The 19381-nt window shown below is 45.1% G+C and overlaps 1 protein-coding gene across 10 annotated transcripts in view; it reads left to right on the top strand.

Annotated features, from left to right (window-relative positions):
- ARHGEF6 (Rac/Cdc42 guanine nucleotide exchange factor 6) overlaps positions 1-19381 on the top strand; it is a 119106-nt gene that overhangs the window by 9121 nt on the left and 90604 nt on the right. The window contains exon 1 of one of the 10 annotated variants that reach the window (XM_079909830.1): positions 1987-2642. The exons of 8 other annotated variants lie outside the window; for them this stretch is intronic. Coding sequence is in view for 1 of the 2 variants with exons in the window: in XM_079909836.1 (XP_079765962.1) it covers positions 3045-3143 (99 nt within the window). In the remaining variant the exon portion in view is untranslated. Of the gene's footprint in view, positions 1-1986; positions 2643-2927; positions 3144-19381 lie in introns of those variants that run through there. One more of the 10 variants, XM_079909836.1, reaches the window with a different exon arrangement.

Here is a 19381-nt window from a genome sequence, read left to right as displayed (position 1 = left end):
GTCATTATTCTTGTTGCATCTTTCTTCATAGAAGTGGAATTACTGTGTGAAAATTTGATACTCTCAAATTCCTCTACAAAAATGCTGAAGTTATACTCTTACCAACAGTGTAGAAAGTGCCTTCTTCATGTCCCTGGTGGCCCTGGATATTATTTATCTTCAATGTTTGCTAAAACGTTGGGTGAAAATGGTATTTCATTTATTGCTATAATTTGACTTCCATGATTCCTAGTGAGTTTGGATATCTCTCATGCCTTTAGAGTTCATTTGTATTTCCTTTTCTGCAAAGCAAATACATCTTTCTTATTTATTTATTTACAGAATGGAGGGGGCAGGGAGGACACTCAGGCCTCAAGAGAAAATCTTCCAGAACATATGGAAGAATCCTCATGTCTAGGTAGTGTGTCGCTAATGTGACCAGGAAGCCCCTTGACAACACTGTCCTAGCAATGCTAGTTTTGTCTTTGTTCTGCGTTTGAACTTGGCGGGAATCAGGGACAGATACAGTTCTTGCGATCATTTGAGAGTGGCCAGGGTGCTACCTCTCTGATTGCATGGTCCTGGCTACAGCCCCAGGAAGGACTGGTGTGTCTCAGCTCTAGTCCTCTGGTTTTCCTTTCAGCCAGCCTTTCTCCCTGCCTCATCCCCAACAGGTACTTCTGCTTTGTCACCTGCCACCCTTATGACCCGCATATTGCCAGGGATACCCTACCCTCTCCTATTCTGCTCCTGGGCCAACCCTACTTTGTAAAAAAGATGTTTTGCTCATGAAGGATATCATTGAATGTACATGAGGCTCAGTTAGTGCTTCTGTCTCTCTTTCTCCCTCCTTCTCTCTGTCTCTCTCATCAGCTGGTATCAGTATGGCTTTTTCTTTGCCCCCTCCTGTCTCCGTCTCACTGCCTCCTGTCTGCCTTGTCACTGGAACAGCAGGGGCGCCCTCCCCAAAGTGGGGCCTGTGGGATGGACGATCTGCCATTTCCCAGGGGCTGCTCTCCTCATGAGTCAAGGCGAAATCTCCGGTAAGAGAGCTCCGGCTCTAGGAGAGCAAAGCCTTCCTGGAGCCAAGTGCCTGGAGTGAGGCAGAAGGCCAGGCAACAAAGCAGTAGCTGCAGTGGGTAGCAGCAGACCTTCCTTCAGACCCTGAACCTGCCACCTTCTTTCGGAGAAGTCACAGTCCCCTTCCCTCGGCCTCGGTTGACTCATCTGTAAAATGAAGAGACTGGAGTAGTGATTGGTAATGTCTCACTGTTGGACACTGTTTTTAACTGGCCCGTTTCCATCAGTTTCCGCTGGGGAAAGCCTTGTATATTTAGCCGCTCAGTTTGAGCTAGTGGGAAGACTAAAGAGGATTTTGTAAGTTGTTGGTCTTTTTTTTTTTCTTTCTGTTGAGCCAATCTGACACTCCTACTGGAATTGCCGTGAGTTACATCAAATGACACCCATGACTCTGGCCATCCTAATCTACCGACTGCATTGTATTTCTGTAAAAACTGGACTTCAAGTAAGGTCGGAAATATTTCCCATCTATCACGAACCTTTTCATTCTCCATCAAAGAGACGATCTGATGTGGGGCCTGTTATCCGAGAGTCCGGGAAGGGCAGCCAGGACAGCTGGGGGAAAGGAGGGATGTGGAGGGCCGCTGGAGAGCGCTTCCTTGCTGGGGTGTCTCAGCGGCTCACCAAAGAGCTTGGGGGGTCCGAACTGCGTCGGGGGCTGGAGGAGGAAGCGGGCCACCAGGCAGGGCTGCTCTGTGAGGCCGGGATTCCCACCCGAGGCTCTGGCAGAGGCCCGCTACAGGCCAGGCGGCGGCAGCCCGGGGCTCGGGGCCGAACTGGGCGGCAGCAGCATGCGCAGTGTGGCCGCCGCTGCTCCGCGGTTTCTGCTGCTGCCACAGCTACCCGGGCGGCGGCGGCGGCAGCGGCGGCGGCGGCGGCGGCGGCTCTACCCTGCGCCGCTGTCACTTCCAGTTCCTACTTCGGCGATCCAGGTCCGGGTCACTGCTTCCACGCCGCTGGCCCGGTCCCTCCAGGCCGCTTTCCCTCCCGAGCTCTGGGCGCCGGGCTGGAGGGGGCCAGCGAGGTACTGAGAGCAGGGTCCGGAGCGGCCGCGAAGGCGGCTTCCCAGGGCAGCCGCTGCCCGTCCGCCGCTGCCCCTCGCGCCCTCGACCGGCTCGCCGCCAGCGCACCCAGCGGGGCGCGTCTCCCGCACCCAGCTTTCCGCCCTCCCAGCGGCCCCGCCGCTCTGGAAACAAGAACTTGAGGGCAAGAATCTGGCTTCCCTTTATATTAAAAAAAAGGGTGGCATTAAAAAAAATCCCCGGACTGGAGAGGTTGCGGGCGCTGCACGGAGTTTGGAGACGGGCGCCCCCTCCTCGCCCGCGTCCAGGAGCAAAGTTGCAGCCGCCCCTCCCCGCCCCGGAGAGCCGAGCCCAGCTCTCCAGTTTCGCCCTGGTGGCGGCCGCGCTCGGGGCAGGGTCCCAGCTCCGGCCGGGTGGAACTGTTCCCGCAGCCTTGGCACGGGCTCGGCCGCCCGCTCGCCGGCCCCGTGACTCGGGAGGGCGAGCGGCTTCCCGGAGGCGGCGGCGGCGCGGCTGGACCGAGCGAGCAACCGGAGGAGCAGCGGGCAGCGGCCGAGCCAGGTGACCTGCCCCGGGGCGAGGGCGTCAGGGGAAGGGAAGCGCGCGAGGGCCTGGGGTGGGGGCGAAGGACCCCGGTTGGAGAGGAGCCGCCTTTCCTCCCCGGGCCGTGGCCGCGGGGTCCGTCCTCCGCCAGGGCCTCGCGGGGCTCTGAGCTCCGGGGTGCGGGGAGCGGGGGCGGGGGCCGCGGGCGGAGAGCTGGGAAGCGCCAAACTTAGGGGCGAGTTGTCCGCCTCTGGCCGCGAGCTTTGCATCAGACCGGATTCCTTCTTTCCCCCGGAACCAGGGCGGTAGTCAACAGTACTATTTTTTTGATACTAACTTGACCTCCCCCCACCCCTCAACCCCCGGCATCTGTACATTTGGGGGTATTTTCGGTGTTGAGTACACAGGTCTGTCGCAGGAATGGTCTGTGGATGGGGAAAGTCCTGTATCTCCAAGGTGTTCAACGTGCCTGTGGTTAATTTCGAGTTTTCATTTTCCAGTCATTTAGGAACCCAACAGGTATGTGAGCGATTTCGTTTCTTAGCTCTAGAGTGGAGAGCCCTTAAGTTTATCTCTGTCTCTTCGAGAATCTTATATATTTACATTTGGTTTGATATTGTTTTTGAATCTAGGGGTGACTCACATGATTTTTTTTTCTTTTCTTAATGCGTAGTGGGAGTAAAAATAGAGTCCTAAGGGAATATATTTTTCTATGCAACTATGTATATTTTTGTCAAGAAAAGCTTCACATAAACCAAAAACCATTACAGAATAGGAGACAACTTTTAAGGCAAGATTCTAAGGTCCAAGCTGCTTTTCTAACTTATATTTGCCTGGGAACCCCACAATTTGTCCTTGAACTTCCTGTCTTAATTTTTGACATTGACCATGGTAAGAGGAGCTCGGATGACATCATTTGCTCGAGCCACAGTTCTGGTGTTCCGTGACTGAGAGCGCCTGTCTCCAAAACGTAAGGCCTGGGCTTGCCCTTGTACTTCAGCTGAGGCATTTCCAAGGATTTCTCTTAAGCAAAGTATTATGCTACATGCCAGGCAGTGCTGCAGTCTCTTCTTACATAAGCGAGCTTCAGGCTGGTGGAGTCTCTGCGTACACTTGGAGCAGTTAATATCAGAGAGTTCTCAGTCTTGGGGAGGGAGGGTGGTGGTTGGTGATTGGAGTTTGGAAAAAAGTAAATTTCCAGTCTTGCCTTTCTTTGCTGCTTCAGTTTTTGGAAAGCTTTCTACTTATCTTATCTGAAACTCACTGTGCCCTTGTAAAGGCTGTAGGAGAGATGGCATTACTTTCATTGGCCAGAGAAACAGAAAAGTTTAGTGAAGCAAAGTCATACAGCTGACGGGTGGTATCATCAAAACTCTCACCTGAATCTCCTGCTCTCAGCCCAGGATTCTGTTTTGTTTGTTTGTTTTTACGAAAACATGACATTTTATACAAAAGTGTTTCATTTGGCACATTTCATGGATGATATGCCTTCCAAGCTATTAATTTTTTCTGTTCCTTTTGCCAACTCACATGGCTAGTGCTGTTCTTAGGAGTGAGGACAGGGACAAAGCTTTCCAAAGGAGAGTCTGTGGTTTGTATTTACCTACAGTCTGCCGCCCCTCCGTTCACCTTCCGGGGTAGCAGGTGCTGAACAGAGTGAGCGACCAGGGCCCAGAAATGTCCGACATTCGTTTGACATCACTAGCCCAAGTATAATATTACTTCAGTCTTTACAAAGAAACTCATTCAGGAGGGGAAATTGGAGAGCGTGAGTTTTGTTCGTTAACAGCAATCTGCTCATCACTGGAACTTAGACACGAAGGAAGAAAAGGAGTTGAGTACCTACCATTTCTCAAGCACCTACTATGTTCTAGGTACTGTGCTAGGTGCTTTAAGTATATTATTTTATTTAATCCTCACAACAATCCTGGGAGGGAGGGGATATTGTTCCCATTATACTGAGGTTTGGGGATGATGCAGACAAATGCCACACACTGCCAGTGCAAAATGGAGCCAGAATGTAATTGTTGACGTACCTTACTTCAGAACTTGTTCCCTTTGCTACGTGCCAGGCTATCCCCCCAGAGGAGCTGTTGATACATACAGGAACGCCTAACCTTGGTTTGCACACGTGGCTGCACATTAGAGCCACCTGGGGTGTTTTTTAAAAATACAAATGTTGGGATCTCCTCACACTGAGCTTTTGGGTTAATTGGTCTGCAGTGAGACCCAGGCCTTGGTATTTCTTGTTCTTTTTTTTAATGTTTAAATGAATTTTCTATTGCCATATAGCATGAATTCAGGAAACTGCACAAATCCTAAGTAGAGTTTGATGAATCCTTACAAACTGAACACATCTGTACAGTCAGCACACCGATTAAGAAACACACCATCATCAGCATTCAAAAGCCACCTGCCTTGTGCGCCTTCTCAGTCACTACCCCTCACCAGTGGGCACCACTGCCCTGACTTCTAAGACAATAGATTCCTTTTTTTCTGTCTTGTACTTTATATGGGTGGAATCATATAGTATGTATCTGTTTGTATAAGATTTCTCTCACTCAGGGTAATATTTGTACGAGTTCCCCATGTCATTCTTTCTTTTTTATTGCTAGTAGTATTCCACCATGTGGATGTCCGCTATTTTGTTTATCCATTCACCTGTTGATGGACATCTGGGTTGTTTCCAGTTTGGAGTTGCTATGAACAATGCTACTATGAATATTCCTGCGCATGTCTTCTGGTGCACATTTCTGCTGGGTTTATGCATAGGAATGGAACTGCTGGGCCATAGGGTGTGTATATGTTTGGCTTGAGTAAGTGCTGCCCCAAAGTTTTCTGAAGTTATTATTTGGTTTTGAAAGCTCCCCAGGTGATTCTAATGCACAGCCAGAGTCAACAACTATTTCCCTGGTTTATCTAGAGTTCAGCCATCTAGCAACCTCTAGTGTCTGCCCCCAAGCTGAGAACCTCCTCAGCATCGGATTGTCTAGGAAATCTCTGCTGGATTGGGCAGTTAGCATCCATTTTCCCATAATCCCTTGTGCCCAGCTACCTTTTCGCTAGCTGCCCACTCTCACCATGGTAGTCTGTGGACACATTTCCGTCTCTACTAGCCTTGGAGCTTCTCAAAGGCAGGAACCAGAACTTGATCATGTAACGCCAGCGATCAGTACAGAACGTGGCACATAGCAGGTGCTCAGTTAATGTTCATTAAATGAATGATTGCTAGAATGACTGAATGGTCGGGGAAGCTCCGGGCTGCAAAAGAGATGCCCCATCTTTGTCCTTAGACTTGTGCACTTTTATTCCTAGGAGACTGCCTCAGACCCTCACTCAGAGCCTAATTACTTTTATTTATTGAAGCCTGTTGGAATTATGGGTAATCTGGTTGCTCATCCCCATACTGGTTAGAAATAGCAAATTAGATTAAATGAGATAAGGTATGTGGAAGCACTTTGTAAACTGGAAAACAGCGTTTAAATAGAAAGTTGTGATAAAGGGAGAAGAGAAGTTGCTCTAGATTAGACTTGCTGGCGATGGCAGAAAGAGTCTATATCTATGTGTAACATGGAAGCAATGAAATCAGCAGGAGACAAAAACTATAAAAAGCAGACTGCCAAACATAACCATCAGGGCCTTTTTGGTGTGGGATCAGGCAACCCAACACATGCTGTGTGGTCTAGTGGCCAGAATTTGTAACTTTCTCTGCCTTGGTCTGGGTCTGATTCCCGGTCAGGGAAGCTTTGTTCTTGAGAAGTAGTATAGTAGTACAGTGGCTAAGAGCTTGAGTCTTGGACTTGAACTAACCTGAGGTAGTCACTTATTAGGTATATGTAATATATATATAAAATATATATATTTTAAACTTTTGGCCGTGCCATGCGGCTTGCGGGATCTTAGCTCCCCGACCAGGGATAGAACCAGGGCCCTTGGCAGTGAAAGCACGGAGTCCTAACCACTGGACCGCCAGGGAATTCCCACACTGAGAATTTAGACGGGGATGAAACTTAAACCAGGAACAAAATATCCACCCATTTTGTTTCTCAGGTCTGTGCTTTATTTGGCAAAGATCGCTTGTTTTTGGAAAAACGTTTCTGGAAAATAAAGTCAAAGGTTAAAATCCCTACATATTTTCTAATTCTTAACATCCCTCTTCTGAAGACAAAATAAAGTTGACAGTTTCTGGGAATTTTAGATGAAGAGTGGTGGCGGGCTTGACCTCTCTTGTCATGGCGAACAGCAGAAATGTTCATCCTGTCAACATTATTAACCTCTTTCACTCACTAATTGAAGTGTTTTTTTTCTTTTTCCAGACTTGAAATTCTCAGTGCCTCACTTCATAGAAAATAATTTGAATTTAGATTAGAGGGTGTTGAAATGTATTTAAAATTATTTGTAGGTCATATTTACTGTGTTTACATATTTTATTTGGAAGACTGCATAAAGGCGGTTTAAATTTCAGTGATGTTATAGCCCAGTGATATCCATGGGACACAGACTGGAACCTGTGACTCTAATTTCTGACAATATATGTGTAATCTTAAGAGTTTCACGAACTGGTTATAAGAGATCCTATTAAGTCTCCAGCTTAATGTCTTGCTGTAGTTCTCAGTGCTTAGTGTGGCCAATTTTTAAGTGCTGAGAAGAATTTGTATATGGTTGCCTTTATGACAACTCAGGATTAGAAATATGTTTGGGGATCCAGTTCTAAAGAGGAAGTGGAGAAGACAAAGCAACAGAATTCTTCCGAGACTATGAATTATTCAGTTGTTAACCACAGTAACTTCTTTAGCTACCATTTTGTGTGCTAATAATAGAAACGGTTTGGACGGATTCCTCTTGGACTTGAAAAATCAGGAAAGCCTTTCACTCTTTTCTAGTCTATGCATAAACTAGGAGAATGTGTAAAAAGGATATTTTCAGTTTCTGTTGTTTACCTGGATGAAATAGTTGGTGTGTCTTGTAAAACAAATGCATTTGTTTTGTAATTACGATAGCTTGAAATTTAAAAATCCACCCCAGAGCAAGATGCTTCCTGATTTAGTTGAATTAAACAATTCAACAAATGGTTTTTTGCTTTTGGTTATGACTGACAAAAACTTTCCCCCTTGCTCCCAGGAAATAAGTAATAAACCTGTTGATTTGGGCATAGTCGAGGGGAGAAAATAAAAATCATCGCCTCAGGCTTCCCTGGTGGCGCAGTGGTTGAGAGTCCGCCTGCCGATGCAGGGGACACGGGTTCGTGCCCCGGTCCGGGAAGATCCCACATGCCGCGGAGCGGCTGGGCCCGTGAGCCATGGCCGCTGAGCCTGCGCATCCGGAGGCTGTGCTCTGCAACGGGAGAGGCCACAACAGTGAGAGGCCTGCGTACCGCAAAAAAAAAAAAAAAAAAAAAAAATCAGTTGCCTCTACAAAAACAAAACAAAAAGAAACAACCCCCCCACCACGGTATGTAATACTTAAAAGGGAAAAATATAGTTTCTGAATTGGATTGAATGTATGCTGATAATACCAAAAGGAAGGCATTTTATTGCAAAATTTGATCAATTGAATCTTCCTGATGGGAGGTGTCAAAGTTATCTTGTTTTAAATCTAACTCAACTCTAATTTGTTTTTTTAAATTAAATTTATTTATTAATTAATTTATTTTTGGCTGCGTTGGTTCTTCGTTGCTGTGCGCGGGCTTTCTCTAGTTGCGGCGAGCAGGGGCTACTCTTCATTGCGGTGCGCGGACTTCTCATTGCGGTGGCTTCTCTCACTGCAGAGCACGGGCTCTAGGCACACGGGCTTCAGTATTGCAGCACGTGGGCTCAGTAGTTGTGGCTCACAGGCTCCAGATCACAGGCTCAGTAGTCGTGGCACACGCACGGGCTTAGTTGGTCCGCGGCATGTGGGATCTTCCCGGACTAGGGATCAAACCTGTGTCCCCTGCACTGGCAGACAGATTCTTAGCCATTGCACCACCAGGGAAACCCCTTTAATTTGGTTTTAATGTTGATTCTAATCCAGGCTGTTTCTGGGGCAACAGAGCACAATACAGCCCTTTTTTCAAACCACACAATCTTGGCCACTCTCCCCTACTCCAGCCCCATTCTAATTTGGTCATACGTTATCACTGAGGCGACCCCCCCCAGGATCAATCTGAGAGGTGAAGACATTGCCAGCACAACATGATGACCTTGGGGTTAGTACCAAAAGGAAGTACAAGGTCTGGCCTTTGAATTGCAAATGAAGAAGAGTGAGCGCGCTTGCCTATTGCTTAGGGCCTTTGCTTACCTACGTTTTTAGAGGAAGTGTATGTCCACTCAGTCCAGAAGCTGCTCCATATCTGCATTGCCACTTCCTCTGTTGTCATCTGGAAGATGGACTTACAACACCAGACATCTGTCTAATTAGCTCCCCGCTTTGTCATACCCTGGCAAACTGGACCCTTCCACACAGAGGGGTGTGTGGGTTCAGAGATGTGGATCACCCCAGATGACATAATAGCCACGTGTCATTTTTATTGACTTCTTGGCAGAAGATTTACCTTCCTAACTTAGTTCTGCTTACAGAAAGAGAGTAAAATCCCAGCTTTATACTTTCTTGGGGACTTGAATATTATTACAGAGATCAGACATGTCAATTGAGGGATTGAATAGGGCAATAGGGAAGAGAAGGAATTAAATTAAGGTGGGAGGAAATGCAGCAGTTTGCAAAGCAGTGAGTGAAAGTGTTATAAGGACTTGTCTCACCCTAGACAATAACATACAGGTTTCTTCATGCTTTGGAAACACATGGATATTACTTTAAGAGGCATCTCGAAGGGGTCAAGCTCTTAACAGCTTTTATGAAGAGCCCGGCCTGTGAAGCAGGTCTCAACACTGAGGAACATTCTGTCTTGTAATTTGTCTGTTCTTCATGGCTAGGTTTCCAGCAAACTGGGGCTACTTACCAATAATTTCTGAGAAATGTATGCAAACCAAGAGAATGCGGTATTTTACTAACAAAAGAAATTTAGCCACTTCTTTGGAGAAATGTGTGTTGTGATAGTGTAAATCAGCATTTTTACTGTAAAATGACCAGTTTGCATTATTTGATGATATGCTGGTATTTGGGGATGGATTGGGGAAAATCCTGATTGGGGATTAAAAAAATCATCTTCAAGCAAAGAGAACAGAATGAAAAACAACGTTTGACAGTTGGTATACTTGTGGGTGATTTTATTTGCTAGATTTTATATAGCATCCTTTTTATTTCTTATCTTAAAACAAATTTATGTATTAGTGCCTGGCATATACCAGGTGTTCAGTAAATATTTGTTGAATGGGTAATGAATTTTTAAAAATTTATTTTAGATAGATTGCATATCTAACAGTCTATGTGTACATTATCAACAGCTGACTTTATTCATAGAAATGACTCTTTAGTGGATGAAAATAAGGCTAAAAAGAAAGCTGGGTCCTTCCTAATACAGTATTACTCACTTTCTTTATGTCAAGCTGGAGCACCTGTTTCATGTTTTTAAAAGTTAAAAAAAAAAAGAAAAGTATGAGAGATTAGGTGCCACAGTGTCATTTGGAAGACCTTCTCTGCCTTTGCAGTGCTCAGGTCTCTTCTTATTCCTTATGTTACCCAAACTCTCTCGATTTCACTGGGCTGTCCACGTGTGAGATTTGCACATCCAGGACTCCGTAACTTTGATTCTTCCAAATGATCCCAGGTAGTAACTTCACTTCCTTTGGGTGAGGTAAATGCTTTGCCAGCTTTCTTTGCTTCTCTCAATCATATTCTTCAAAAAGAAGCATCTATCTTCCCAAGTGATGGAAAATATATGAGGCCTGATTTATCAAGTTCTACCAGGAAAAAATTACCTTCTCCTGTCTTTCCTTCTGGGGAAGGTATGACCAAAGGACAGGTGTTTCTGGTGGAAGAAATAGCTGCTTAAGTTTTTGGTTGAAAGGAAAGAGGAATAGTCAGCAAGTGCTTGTGCACTGTCTACATGGTGAGTACTGAGAATTGTGGAAAAAGGCAGCATGTGTATGGGAAATAGTGGAGTTTCGCAGCATGTAGAAGTGGATGGCTAGGTAGCCAAGCTTCCAGAATCTAGAGCATAATACAGAGTTGCGAGAAAGAGAAGCCCTTTGTGTACTGAGGTGTAGTGTTGGGGGAAGACCCCATGGAAGAGAGTGATGGAGGATGGGCTCCTAAGGACTGCTAGGATTCAGACAGTTGAGGGAACTTTTTCATAAGGAGAAGTGTGCATAGCAGAGAGAGGCACGGTGAAGGAAGCAAAGGATTCTGGGGCATACAAAGAGGTGATGATGAGAAACGATGGGCTTGCTAGTTGTGGGACCAGCTTGAGAAGGACTTTGAATGCTGGCTCGAAGAGCGTGGACTTGACCTTGTAGGCAGTTATAGGCTGGGTTACCTTAGGCTGAGAGACGTGAATTTTAACTGAAAGCACCATTCCTGATGGCTTGGCTATCTGAGCTCCCGAGCACCCACCTTCCTGTGTTTGGATGGTTTCCTAGGCACAGATCCTGTTTGGGGTCAGGTGGAGGAAAATTAATTAGTTAATTAATTAATTAGTTAATTAATTGGTTGATTGATGTCTGTTAGGCATTGATGGACATCTCTGAAAAGGGCAGGCTTGAAAAAGTGACTCACATAGAGACGTAAGCAAAGTGCGCCAAAAGTCTTTGCCGAATGAATGGTTGAAGGTGATCTTGAAAGACAGAAAGTGGGAGAAACTTTGGTACAACATCCTTCCCACCCGGATTAGCTGGTGGAAGAGGGACTTCAGGTGTGTGATTCGTAGTCTTGCCAATTGCCTATCACCTCTTCTTACTTCTCGTGGGTTACTTTGCCGTGTTTTGCCACATCCCATGTGCCCTGCTGGGACTCAGCGCCTCTTTTAGAGCAAGGGATGAACAGGTGAATGTGGCTCTTAGTGGCTGTCATTTAAGCTATTTTACAATAAACAGTGAAAAAAAAAAAGATAGCCCAGCCCAGCCAAACAGTAACATCTCCCAGTTCTTTCCGGTGTCCCTTCTCTATAGTGCTCACATCATGGTGCTTTGGGAGGAGATTTAAAGGAACCTGTACTACCTGGGACACGCCAGTAATCGCATTGGCAGACGAGTTAATGAAATCCACCACCATGGAGTTTGAAGCATCTTTGGTCATGTCATGGTCACAGGGCTTCAGTTTGCAGATGAGCACAGGTGTATATTATTTTAGATAACAGATGTTTCCTGAAAAGTCACATGGAAATGGATTTTTTTCTTCCTTAATGATATTTCTTTTTGCCTTTACTGTAATTTCGGCAATGCCTTTTCCTCAATTATAATTAATCACCAATTGGGGAGAGCTTCTAAACTTTCATTAACTCATCAAACATTTATCGAGCACCAACTATGTGACAGGCACTCTTCTAGACGTTGAGGATCCAGCCGTGAAAAAGGTTGGAAAGAACTGGCTTCGTGGGGCTTACATTCTAGGTGCAATTTATATTTAAGTTTCTCTGACAGTCCATTCCGTCAAGCCACCAATGAATGACTATTTATCGAGTGTCTCATGTGTTGAATGCTGGACCAGGGCTGGGGGACCCTTTGCACTGCAAACAGTTGGCTTTCCAATGGGAAAGCCAGGGCTAATCTTAACCCTCACAGAATAAATACAGAATATTACAGCATCTACCCAGACTGCAAGGCTGTAGCTGTTCAGAAGAAAGAGAGGTGAGGGTGAGTCAGTGGAGGACTTTAAGGAAGGCAGCGGATGAGACCGCTGGAGGAGGGGCTCCTGTGCTCATTGCCCTCCTCCCTCCCTCAGCTTTGGGTAGGGCTCATTTAACACCAGTCTCTCCTGTGCATGAAGTTGTCCCGAAGCAGCTGCTTCTGCTAGGTTCTCGGGCTCCAACCCTAAATCGCAGGAGGCTCCTAGGAAAACAGGGGCTGCAGGAACCTATCTTCACAGGAGAGTCTCCTCCTTAACCGCCTGGATGGTTAAACAGTCAGGAACTGTCGGCTGTTACACTTTCTGAGCTTATTTTCATGGTCTTCACACGTGTCACTGGATTCATCACGGGGAGTTCCAAAATAAATAGTACTCGGAGTGTCTAGGGCATTTTTTTTCTTTTTAATTCCTCCTTTTCTAATTCCTCCTTTACGTGAAAGGACAAGGAAGAAATATAAGGATGAGGACGTTGATCTGGGACCCCATGTTCAGGCATTCTTCAGTATAAAAATGGATTATTTTCCAAATATTTGTTTTTAAGTTATTGTTAGGAACACAGAACACATTTTCCCATAGAAACAAGGTGCTACGTGGTGATTCTGTTTTCTGGCTGGCCCACAGCGGCTAGTTTAATAACTAATGTGGCTGAACTGTGGATGTCATAGAGACTAAGTGGCGCAGGTGACACTGTGTCCCTGGGAAAATGTGTTCCTCATTCCAATTTTCACAACTAAGAAGTAAGTCCCCTTCTCCGACGTGGTGGTGGCTTGAGGCTTGGGAAGGACACCCCCAGCTCTGGTGCACAGATGCTCCAGCAGCTGGGGCATCACCCATCCGCCCGCATCCCTCAAAACTGGCAGCCAGTGTGGCTCTAGTGACAGAGGCACAGGAGGAGGGTCAGGGGGAGGGCCACAGCGGCCAGTGGGCTGAGAGGCAGCTGGTTCTAAGCCTCTGGCTTCCCACCCTTGGCTTGGCAAACGCTATTGACAAGAGAGATTTCATCTTTCACTTTCCTTCGTGCCTACTCTCTTTTCGGTGAGATTATCCAAAGCCAGTTGTTCTTTCTCTTTTTAATCCTGGGACCATCCCCACCAAGATGCCTGTATCATTCCTCATTCATTCGCCACTTTCCTCAACACTTGCTACTCAACTGAGGATAAATCTCTGTTGTGGAGAAAGCGGTTTTTGCCCTAGGTGAGTGCTAACAGGGAAGAATGGCGATCATAAGGTGGGATACGTTGATGTCAGTGATGCTGAGGAAGCCATCCCGGAGTGGATTTGGGGACTTCTCGATGAGGTGTGAGCAGTGACAATTACGCTCAGGTCTTTGCTCCTATTACAGGAGCTCTGGGGAGCTTGACTTCCTAGCTGTGGATGAGATGAGGTCCAAGTCATCTAGAAGCCCGTATTAATTATCTAAAGTGACTCTATATAAATCCACAGAGACAAAAGGACATAGATGGTCAAAGCTGTCCACAATTGCAGTTCGAGTCCCACGAGGCAGTGGTGGCAAGTTAAAGCCCGAATTTATATATAGGCCATTTAAAAAATGACATTTTGAGAGACATACCATGTTCTTGGATTGGAAGAATCAACATTGTGAAAATGACTCTACTACCCAAAGCAATCTACAGATTCAATGCAATCCCTATCAAACTACCACTGGCATTTTTCACAGAACTAGAAAAAAAAATTTCACAATTTGTATGGAAACACAAAAGACCCCGAATAGCCAAAGCAATCTTGAGAACGAAAAACGGAGCTGGAGGAATCAGGCTCCCTGACTTCAGACTATACTACAAAGCTACAGTAATCAAGACAGTATGGTACTGGCACAGAAACAGAAAGATAGATCAATGGAACAGGATAGAAAGCCCAGAGATAAACCCACGCACATATGGTCACTTTATCTTTGATAAAGGAGGCAGGAATGTACAGTGGAGAAAGGACAGGCTCTTCAATAAGTGGTGCTGGACAAACTGGACAGGTACATGTAAAAGTATGAGATTAGAGCACTCCCTAACACCATACACAAAAATAAGCTCAAAATGGATTAAAGACCTAAATGTAAGGCCAGAAACTATCAAACTCTTAGAGGAAAACATAGGCAGAACACTCTATGACATAAATCACAGTAAGATCCTTTTTGACCCACCTCCTAGAGAAATGGAAATAAAAACAAAAATAAACAAATGGGACCTAATGAAACTTCAAAGCTTTTGCACAGCAAAGGAAACCATAAACAAGATCAAAAGACAACCCTCAGAATGGGAGAAAATATTTGCAAATGAAGCAACTGACAAAGGATTAATCTCCAAAATTTACAAGCAGCTCATGCAGCTCAAAAACAAGAAACCAAACAACCCAATCCCAAAATGGGCAGAAGACCTAAATAGACATTTCTCCAAAGAAGATATACAGATTGCCAACAAACACATGAAAGAATGCTCAACATCATTAATCATTAGAGAAATGCAAATCAAAACTACAATGAGATATCATCTCACACCAGTCAGAATGGCCATCATCAAAAAATCTAGAAATAATAAATGCTGGAGAGGGTGTGGAGAAAAGGGAACCCTCTTGCACTGCTGGTGGGAATGTGAATTGGTACAGCCACTATGGAGAACAGTATGGAGGTTCCTTAAAAAACTACAAATAGAACTACCATATGACCCAGCAATCCCACTACTGGGCATATACCCTGAGAAAACCATAATTCAAAAAGAGTCATGTACCAAAATGTTCATTGCAGCTCTGTCTACAATAGCCCGGAGATGCAAACAACCTAAGTGTCCATCATTGGATGAATGGATAAAGATGTGGCACATATATACAATGGAATATTACTCAGCCATAAAAAGAAATGAAATTGAGCTATTTGTAATGAGGTGGATGGACCTAGAGTCTGTCCTGCAGAGTGAAGTAAGTCAGAAAGAGAAAGACACATACCGTATGCTAACACATATATATAGAATCTAAGGGAAAAAAATGTCATGAAGAACCTAGGGGTAAGACAGGAATAAAGACACAGACCTACTAGAGAATGGACTTGAGGATATGGGGAGGGGGAAGGGTAAGCTGTGACAAAGCGAGCGAGAGGCATGGACATATATACACTACCAAACGTAAAACAGATAGCTAGTGGGAAGCAGCCGCATAGCACAGGGAGATCAGCTCGGTGCTTTGTGACTACCTAGAGGGGTGGGATAGGGAGGGTGGGAGGGAGGGAGATGCAAGAGGGAAGAGATATGGGAACATATGTATATGTATAACTGATTCACTTTGTTATAAAGCAGAAACTAACACACCATTGTAAAGCAATTATATTCCAATAAAGATGTAAAAAAAATGACATTTTGAAAAAATCAACTCTAAACAGGTAATAATTATGTTAGGCCGTGATACCCCAGACTCCCTTTGCTTTGATTCTGTTTTATCCAGCAAATTTCTAATTGTAATTTGGCTTACTGTGTAGATTTCTCTATTGGGAGAGAGTGATCTGGCCCATAAAATGGGAGTATCCAATCCTCTTCATGGTTCTTTCTTTTTTTAATTAGTAAATTGGCATTTTGGCTTCTGCATTGGCCTTTTGTGAATGTGGTTAATATAAGTCCATTTTCAAGAGCCTTGAGAACTGAAGGCCAGATTCTGGACCCTGGAGACCCGCCGAGATGCTGCCTTTGGGAGCCCCTATTCAGATGATGGACCAGCAGGCCTTTTCCTGTGCTCCTTTGGTCAAAGACATCTCTCACTGTCCTGATGCGAAACAGAGCCACAAAGAAAGTAGTGTTGCTTTCCTTAGGTCCTCACGACTGCTCGGCAGTGACAAATCTGGGATGGAGTCAAGGTCTCCTGACCCTCACGTCAGGGCTCTTTTCAGTATACTGATGTTATTGCAACTACATGCATAAGTCACATCTTGTTCCCTAAATTGCTGAAATGGAGAGAAAGGAAGGAAATAAGAGAGAAGTAGAGAGCAGGGTTTACTCCATATCAAATTGAAACAGTTATTATTTAAAACCAGGCAGGGCACACATGCCATCCACCGTATTCTAGTAAGTGGAATACCAGTGACGAATTGAGTCCAGCTTCTGAGCTGAGAGCATTATTTGTTGCTGACTTGGTGGCTGCTTTTAGTAGGAGCTGAGTGGAAGCATCCCAGGTCATGTCCACAGAGCCAGGAGCACTGCCACCCGGTGAAATATGACTAAGCAGCTCAGATTTGCTTCTCTGTCGCACAACGTAATGACATTTCCTCCCAAGTTCAGGGGTTAACAGAGGCAGCGTGCTCAGCTGTGAGGATAAGAGAATGTGATTCAAGACGGGCTAAGTTAATTTAAGATCTTATTCAGTAAGAACAAGGAAGAGATGGAATGTTCCTGAAATATTTGGAATTTTTTTTTAAAAATGGGCCTGAAACATAAGCTATGTCCATGTGGTCCCACTGAATCACTTGCTTTGCAGTTGATTAGACTTTAATAGTTGAGTGATGGAGCCTATTGTGATCACTTCAAACCCTATATTAACTTTAAATGAAGTTCACTGAATGGTACTGAAGCCACATGACATTAGAGGCATCACAGGCGTCACCCATCACTAGGTATCTGAACTAGCATACGGTATGGCTTCTTCTCTTAACAAGGATGTGGCTGGGGCCGTGACTGGTTACCTCAGGTGCTGAGAGCATGATGCCGAGAAATGGTTTCACTTGGTCCTATAACCATGGGCTGGATGCCGCCCTCCCCCTGCACCCCCCACCCCCAGCTAACACCTCACTTATGTGGACGATGGAACCAGATGAACAAATAGAAGTAACTCAGAGCAGCCCTAACCCCCTTCTGGCAAACATGACCAGGTGCCTGCTGGGTCAGGGCTGCCCCTTGAAATGAGAAGGACAGCACATGAGTTAGGCAAAGCCCCTGGGGAGACGGTCTTCTCATATAGGCCATTTTCTCTTTGTCACAATTAGTTGAATTAAGTCATCTTAGAGGTTGTAACAAACTTACTGCGTATGGTACAGATGCTGCAAGGGATTTCATAGCGACAGCAGCAAGGGATTTCTTTTTGTGTACAAACTCACAGATTTCTTTCTCATCTTTTTCATGTCTTATGAAAACATAAAATGGGCATACAGGGCTAAGATGCCTCTTGGAGCACTTTCTTGTGTATTTTTATTGGTTCCATCACTTTCTTGCTTTGTGACTTAACTGCTTACTCTAAGTCACTGTTTACTTATCTATAAAATGGGGGAAATAATTGTAGACACATTACAGGCTTGTTCGGAGAATCGAGGGCAATGAAGACTCCAAGCATGGTGTCAGCATATAGCGCATAGCAAGGGCTTGTAAGTCAAGAAATCGTAGCTGTAGGACTACCAAGTGGCTGGGGGGAGTGTCTTCTCCTGTGCTTCCTTGCTTTTCTCAGTTTAGGGAAAATGTCATAAAACAGCATACATGTTGAAACTGAAAACTCCTCCAGAAAGGATCTATTTGTAAAGCCATATAAATATTAACTTCTGTGCAGTTTATACTGGCAGATCCCCAATGGTTCAGAATTAACACCTGGTGTTTAGTGGATGGAAAATAGGTTTTGCTGTCACTGTGGATCTCCAAAATGGAAAAATGTGGGGATATGTTTAAAAATGAAATGCCTTGTCTGATTTCAGCTGCCGATGTAGGATTAGACCTTAGGCTGGCTCTATGTAAATACTTAAGAAAAAATCTTGAATGAACTTTAATCCTTGTCTCTCCTATTGCTTACCCAGCGTAAAGTAAATGTTTTTTTGTCGTTGTTATTCTTGAACCTTGCCTCATCCCATTGCAGGCGTGGGACCTTGAAACCATCGAGCTGTAGTCTAAGAAGCAATCCTTTCTTACCTGTCTGCCTCACAGTAGTGGTAAATGGAGGGAGGGAATCCTGCTGTTCATCTGACCTTCACAGATCCAACTGGAACCGAGCAGCTAATTTCTGCACCAAAATAGGAATCAAGAAAGTTCAGCTAATCTGGGACTCAGTTTCATACCAGAGACACTAAACAGGCGAGTGAGGCTTGCACAGAGTATAGGGAGATGAGTGGCATCGGGACTTTGTATTGTGAAATCGCATAACGGCGTCAAAGTACAAATTTGCATCACCTTTTAACCATCCCACTGCTTTGCAGATAGAAAAGGGGAATTGGTTCTCCATTTTGCACATATAAATGGCTGGGATTAGGCCTAGGCAAGTGGCTTGTATTGGAATCTACTTCTCTTTGCTCTGCCCGCACCCTCTCCATGCTGGGGGAATCTCCCTTGCTTTTTCCCAGTTGGGCGCCAGTGCCCTTAGTTTTTCTCCACATCATCATCTCTAAACTTGGTCTCACACCTCTCGTTTCCACTAAGATGTGAAAGACTGATAACAGCTGAAAGTATTGCACTCCCTCCAAATAATATTTCTATTTTAGTAGGTGACCAATCTCAGGTGCATGGAAGAAAGGTCTGGGGTGGAATGTTCGGTACTGTTCCATGTGAGGCTCGTGAGGGTGCAGTGCCGTCGAGGGCATTCATGGTTCTATCTAACCTTCCATCTGCTTGGAAATCATAACCCTCAGGCATTGCCTTCTCTGCTGGTCCCGAGAGGCCTCTTCCAACTTCTTCCTATGGAGTTCCGAGTGCTTCACTACAGCATCTGTGGGTAAATTCTAGTGTATTGAGGTTTTCTATAAAGGGAACTGTGTATAGTGCAGGCAACTTCCCTCAAGCAGACACAGTGCCTCTTGTTGATGCACGTTTCATTTTCTGATCAGTTTATTTGTTCTCAAATTCAGCCAAGTACCAATACAACTGAACACCAGGGAAGTCCAACGTTTGCATTTTAGACTGTAGCATTCAGGAACATATTTGGATCGTAGTGTCATTTAACTCTTTAGTAATATCGACATTCCCCCTTTGCTAGAAGTGTATTAGTGTTTCATTTTTAGATGTGATTGGGCTCTTCAGTCATTTTAAGTTTGAATGCAAAACATTCATTGATTAAATGAATAAAGAGTGTGGGGA

This window comes from Stenella coeruleoalba (assembly GCF_951394435.1).
Source record: "Stenella coeruleoalba genome assembly, chromosome: X".
NCBI lineage: Eukaryota > Metazoa > Chordata > Mammalia > Artiodactyla > Delphinidae > Stenella > Stenella coeruleoalba.
This window is presented reverse-complemented; position numbering and strand designations above follow the sequence as displayed.